The sequence below is a fragment of the Octopus bimaculoides genome, chromosome 11 (assembly GCF_001194135.2).
Source record: "Octopus bimaculoides isolate UCB-OBI-ISO-001 chromosome 11, ASM119413v2, whole genome shotgun sequence".
NCBI classification, from domain to species: domain Eukaryota; kingdom Metazoa; phylum Mollusca; class Cephalopoda; order Octopoda; family Octopodidae; genus Octopus; species Octopus bimaculoides.
The window spans coordinates 2,622,588-2,629,349 of NC_068991.1; the positions used below are offsets into that span (position 1 = coordinate 2,622,588).

At 39.8% G+C, this 6,762-nt stretch overlaps 1 protein-coding gene across 1 annotated transcript in view; it reads left to right on the forward strand.

Annotated features, from left to right (window-relative positions):
* Positions 1-6,762, forward strand: part of LOC106884062 (NPC intracellular cholesterol transporter 2 homolog a) — a 17,573-nt gene that overhangs the window by 7,237 nt on the left and 3,574 nt on the right. The window contains exon 3 of the mRNA XM_014935278.2: positions 5,677-5,852. Coding sequence (XP_014790764.1) covers positions 5,677-5,852 — 176 coding nt within the window. The remainder of the gene's footprint in view (positions 1-5,676; positions 5,853-6,762) is intronic.

Genomic DNA, 6,762 nt, shown 5'->3' on the forward strand with positions numbered 1-6,762 from the left:
TATATATATTACGGAGATGTACTTGCATAGCAAGTGGCCTGATCTGAGATCGTGTGCTGGAACGAAATGCACTGACGAGGATTTGGCCAGCCCGAGACTATAGTAGAGAATGGCTGCCCAAGGTGCCACACACTGCGACTAAACCCGGAAGTATGTGACTGGGAAGCGAGCCTCTTCCCACACAGCCACGCCTGCAAACTACGTTATTAATTTTCTATTTTGATTTACGCAATTTACCTGTTTCGAAAGACACAGTTTGGTGGAATTTTGGCCGCTATTTCTAGCATATTGAGCAATCACGTAAACATTCCTGCGAGAGCTGGTGAATGCAAGTAGGAGAGGTCAGGAATGAAGAAGGCCAAGGATTAGAGTTTATAAATAATACGAAGTAGGTTAATGGCGTCGTTAAGTTTGTTTATATTTTCCAGCAGAGGACATTTAGAGGTGTTGGCAGTTGTTATAATGAACGTCACAGCAGTTGATAGGTAGGTCGCTATTGAAAGGAGTAGCCACATCTAAGTGGACAGAGTTTGTGCACGCACGGCGATAGGTACGTGTAGACGTCTGTATGGTTAAATATGTATCGCGTGTGCGAGAGGGAAAAAATAATGTTATAACTCTCCCCCCCTCTCTCTCTCTCTCTCTCACACACACTCTCTCTCTCTCTCTCACACACTCTCTCTATATATATCCATGTATTGCCAAGGGAAAGTAGATATGTTGTATGCGTAAAAGGGAAAGGGCTGGCTGTTAAAGTGCTCCTTAGAGTCGGGAGTGCTGCAATGACGTCCTATGATTCTATGACGAAAATGTGACATCAAACGGAAATTAGAAATTGGATATCCATTGGGTTGTCTCCCTTCGTGAAGTGATTTCACCAGAGAAACACGATTCCAGAGTCGCACGCACATACACGCACGCACACACTCTCACACACACGCACACTAACACTTGATAGACAAACTTACGTATGCGCAAATGTGTATGTGAATGTTACTATATCTGTTCAGGCTTTTGCATGTGTGTGTGTGTGTGTGTGTGTGTGTGTGTGTGTGTGTGCGTGCGTGCGTGCGTGCGTGTATGTGCATGTGTGTGCGTGTATGTGTGTGTGTGTGTGTGTATGTGTGTGTAAGGCGGCGAGCTGGCAGAATCCTTAGCATATTGGACAAAAATGTTTAGTAACACTTCTTCCGGATCTTTACGTACTGAGTTCAAACCCTGCAGAGGTCAACTTTGTCTTTCATCCCTTCGGGATAAAAGAAAGTACCAATCAAATACTGTTGCTGATATAATCGACCAGCCCCTTTCTCTCAAAAATTGCTGGTCTTGAACTCTGCAACGGACAGGCGTCTCCTTCAGAGATGATGTTGTGATCTCGGTCACTTCTATGTCATGGAAAGCGGCAACAGGCATTACGTGTCCTAGGGCTGAAAAAAGAAAAAAAAAAGCGTCTGTGGAAGACGAAACATCCGTGGATCCCTGGATGAAGCGCTTGCGTTTGCCATTCACTGATGTGTCCAAATATATATATTTCTATATATATTTCTATTTTCGGGTTATCACGTCGATGGCTCGGCTCTCATCAAGCGTCCAACCAAGCAACCCAAATGTTGGTATGAGTACTGGCACTGCAAACACATCGTGGGCCACTATTTTATTAAAGGCAGAGAGTTCTGAGGTCCAAATTTTCTTTATTCGGCTGTAAGATTCTTTAGTGACACATGTTTTGTTACAGGTGCCATTGTAAACTATATTTTAATCCACCCCTAGGTACCTGTAAAATTCCTCGTCAGTATGTATACTTAGTGACTTCATTCCCGGAATTTTATATTCTAAGCTCACGAAACTTTATGACACGTGGAGCTGAGTCAAACTGTCATGAAGTACATACAACTACAGCTTAAAAGTGTTGGACGCAACTTTTTTCCGTTCGTTCACTCCTTCTCAGTTTCAAGCTCTGGCTCCAGAGTAATTAGAAAACGGATAACATAATCGTCTTAACGGCGCTGAGTCAGTATAATCTGCAAATTTATCACATTTTTACTGCTCGGCTATTGGTGGGATAGGTAATTTCAACCGGTCATTGATTTTGTTCCGAGACGACACTTGCAGAGGTTCGTAACAATCCTAGCCACTTGCATCCGCTCGATAATCTCAACACACGTCAGTGAAACTTCATGCTACATCCAAAACCACTCCTTCTGTCTGGGATGCAATAGAAATTGCATATGTCGAAGCTTGAACTTTCCTACGACTGATGTTTTGTCCATTGACAGTTCGTTCACTCGCCATTTTTTGGATTTTGTCCTCCTCACTTCTATCTTTGATAGAAGTATGATATTTGTGACCGATTAGCATACTTTTTCCAGACTCTTCACTCTAAAGTGGGCATGGCTTCTGCAACCTCGCATTTCGCTTCTTTTTACTTCCATTTGACGAGAGTTACACAACACGATTTCTTTGCTTTAAAACTCATCCTTGTCCAGCTTATCAAATTATCCAGTTAGTGCAGTATTTCTCCTCTGAATTTGCGCCCTTTCTTAAAAATGCTACATCGTCCACTATAACATTATTTGAGAAACAGATCTCTATTCTGTGGCCGGAGATCATTGTAGGATGACTTCAATTCGAAGTATGAACCATAAAATATTGTATGCCAAGCTTCAATTCCTGCCCTCAGTTTGTACCAAGCCGTTATATGATATGTTGTGGTAAAGCGCATGTAGAACTTACAATAATATTACACCATAAATAGGGGGCGAGCTTGAAGAATCGTCAGCACACCGGGCAAAATGCTTTGCGACATTTCCTCCATCTTGAACGTCTGAATCTTGAACTGAATCTTTTAAAGAAATTATGGAATTTTTTCATATATAGGTTTATCTTTCTATAGGATTGACTATTAATCAAAAATAGTGTATCATCTTTGTAGAGTCCAACTTTAATGTCAGGAAATTCATTGTGGAAATGATATAGTATGCATATACCTACTAAGCCTGTAATCTTTTATCATATCATATTCATGGTATATTATAGTATAAATAAATTATTGGATTGTCAATTGTATCTCTCTATTTAATTTATGTATGTATGTATGTATGTATGTATGTATGTATGTATGTATGTATGTATGTATGTGTGTATGTATGTATGCATGTATGGTGGTCCGAAAGTAATGCAAAAATAAGAGTATCTCCTTTCTCAAGTATGAGTCGTTCAAACTGTTTGGGGCGTAACTCTTCATCTTGTGACTGTTTTTCCTGTTCTCCTTCAGCGCAGGCAAATAATAGGTTTGAAGCATTAACAACGTACATGACGAAGGCAGGTTGTAGACTGTCCAACATCTACAGACGTCTACAGATGCAACGTGTGTTGATGGATGAAGAAGTTTAAAAGAGTGAGAATACCATTGAAGACAAGTCATGAATACAACCATAACAATGCGTAACCACACACACAAATTAGCAGCAAATTGGGCTGACCAGTGGTCACTCATCCACCCACCGTATAGTCAGAAACTGGGGTGGCCCCGACTACCACTTGTTTGATCCAACGAAGAACAGTCTAATTTGAGAACGATTTGATGTCACAGACAAGTTGAAAGCGGTTGGAAAGAAATTAACAGAACTGCACTCAACAATGGCACAAATGCATGAATAATACCTTTGTACCGGGGAAGAGATTACCAACATGGGCAATTAATAACAATGTCAATTAATAACAACAATATGGCCCCTTTTGCGCTACTTTCGGTACAACTCTCGGGTATGTATATGCATGTGTGTTCCTTATGAAAACAATATACAAACGTGGGAAAAATAACACACGACATTTCAGTACACTTTGTAACTGTTAAGAAGAACTAATCTCTAACATTCAGCGATAAAAAAAAAACGAGGACTAAAGTACACGAATAAATAGATAAATAGAGTATCAGAATATCGTTAAAACACTATTTCCCTTTATTTTTTTAGAAAATGTCATTGCTCAGTCCAAACGACTCAATGCCTCCAGCTGAAATCAATGGCTCAATCCTCCAACCTCATATTTCGCCTGAATGTAGTTTTTAAAGCAGTTGGTCTGCTCCGTTATGACCGTCATGCCTTCTCTTTAGTCATTACTGACAGGCAAACGAAAAGTCCCTGCTCCCTCTAGCCAGAAGGCAGCAAGAATATTTTTAACATAAAACTTAGATAAGACTTTGATGTTTCGACCAGAGATTGGTCCAGGCCATGTCTAACTTCATAGCACCACCTGATAGGATTATCTAAATCCTTTTTACAGTCAAGTTTTGTGATATTATGGTTCACCCATCACTAGTATGTCTCCGGAGTTGTATTTTTGTAGGAAGGAATTGATTTTGTTGAGGCACTCTTCAAAGCACTTTAGAGGTGCTTGGGGTGGGGCCTGTAAAGACCAACAATGATTACGTTTTTGGCCTTGTGGCATATTGATATAGATTCACAATAGCCATTGGAAAATATGACCTTGGCATCAACTGAAAAGGAATCATGGAGAAAGATGTTTGTCCCCTCTTCGTTTCGTTCTTTACGATTTGCGCGGACGATTGTGAAATCTTTTATTTCTACCTCGGCATCGATATGTGCGCTGTTTAGGTGAGTTTCAGTAAGGATAAATAAAGGGAAGCAATGAGCCGTTTCGGCAAGCCAACTCTCTATGTATGGGATCTTCCATTTTGGGGCAATGAGTGATGGGTTGATGCCACGTACATTTAACAGGAATGTCGAGGTAAGGGTAGTTTGATGTTTGCATTGTTCTAAGTTACGTTTTATGTTGTTCAGAGGTAGCAATGAGGGTAGTTGTTGTATGGTGCTGTGTAAGTATGACTTTCTAGTTGGTGGTGGGTGGGTGTTCCTTCTGTTTTGCATAAATGACTGCTGATAGCTCGCTGGATCTCCTGGTTTGGGTCGGCTTCCATATTTTCTAGATAAGTTGACATTCACGTTTGTCATTGACGCGGAAATAGAATTCCAATGTAATTCTACATATCAACAATTTGTGGATATAAAAACGAATGGATGAGGAAGAGCTTCATCATTCCCTGTGCACTTCGCATGGGACCGAGTAATGATACTGTCTTACAGAACTTACTTTTTATCGTAAATGATCCCTGATATTACTACCAAACAAAGAATTTCGGTAAGTTATATATAATCTTCGACCTGACAGTCATCCAGAAGTGGTTGTCAAGAAAATCCTTATCATTTTCCACTGTGCTCTCGAGCACACCATTATTCTTGCTCTCCACCTTATTATTCCTCTATTGAATGGAGAGGTAGCCATTACGATTCAACCAAACAAAAGGAGTGTTTAACTTTTATGTATGTATCTGTATAAACACATGTAATTTTGCAAAAGGATTTATAACATTTCTCAGCGTAGGTGCTGTCTTATTGGTACTTTTGTACTTGCAGTTTGTTTTGGCACTCATTATCTTCCTCAGACTTTCACGTAGAGTTTACCTCTTTGGTTTACTTTTACTGATTGTTGTCGTAACAAACTATCGTAATTGCAAAGTAAGTTCATATCTTCTCTTGTCTCTGTTTCACTCCTTTTCACAATTAGATCAACGGAAACGAAAACATGCAACCTAGAATTGTATGAACTGTTTCTCATCAATTGTCGTCTTCAGTTTTTTGTTTTGTTTAATTCCAGATGTCAACATCAGCTCCCTAACTGACAAGATAAAAGGGATCATCATTGGGATCCCTATACCGTTTCCAACGTCACAACCGGATGCTTGCACAGGGAAAGGTTTAACCTGTCCCCTGCTGCAAGGACGAAACTACACTTACCGCAATGTCATGTTTGTCCGCGACACATATCCAAGAGTAAGTAATAAATTCGACATTTTTATATTTGCACATAATCATACATACATACATACATACATGCATACATACATACATACATGCATACACGAGTACAACACTCAAAAAAACTGAAGTAGTTAGACGGTATTCGTCGCTTTATGAAAGATTTTCCTGTCTTTCCTGTGAGTTTTTCTGGTAACTATTTTGCAGTCACTGGTATCTCTGATTTAGTTACCTTTTGAATTTTTGTCTGTTACATTTTATGTGCCGTTTCCCTCTTCATTTTTTCCTGTGACTATTTTCTGTGACATTTTTCGTGTCACGTTTTCTTGTGACATTTTCTCGTGATTTTTGCTCTTGTAACTTTTTCCTCACACTTATTTCTGCGAGATTTTCCTGTTAGTTATTTCCAAAACTTTTCCCCTGTCACTTTCTCCTGTGACTTATGAATTCTTGCGTTCCCTTTTCCCTCTGACGTTCTCTTCTGACTTATGATACTCCTGAGAGTTTTTTCCAGTTACTCCCTCTCGGGAGTAGAGCCACGATTTGTTTAGCTACTCCTAGCAGCTCATCTGTTGCACCGAGGCAATTTTCTTTTGTGTAGTGGCGTTGAATTCCTTCGAGTTTCGCCGTTTGTTTGGATAGACACACATAAGCGCGCGCGCGAGCACACAAACACACACACACACACAATGATTTGTATCCTCACCGGAGGACGCTTAGGGTTTTGAAAAGATCGATCATCGATTGCAGTGCAAACTTTTAAACACAAAATGAGAAATTCTACACTTGTGTTATGTATTGAATGCTACAATGAAAGTATTCCACGAATACATACAAACATAGAAATACATACAGACACACAGATGTGTCTGTGTTTGTGTGTGTAAGCGAAAACAAACATTGTTTGATTTTTCACTGAATTCTG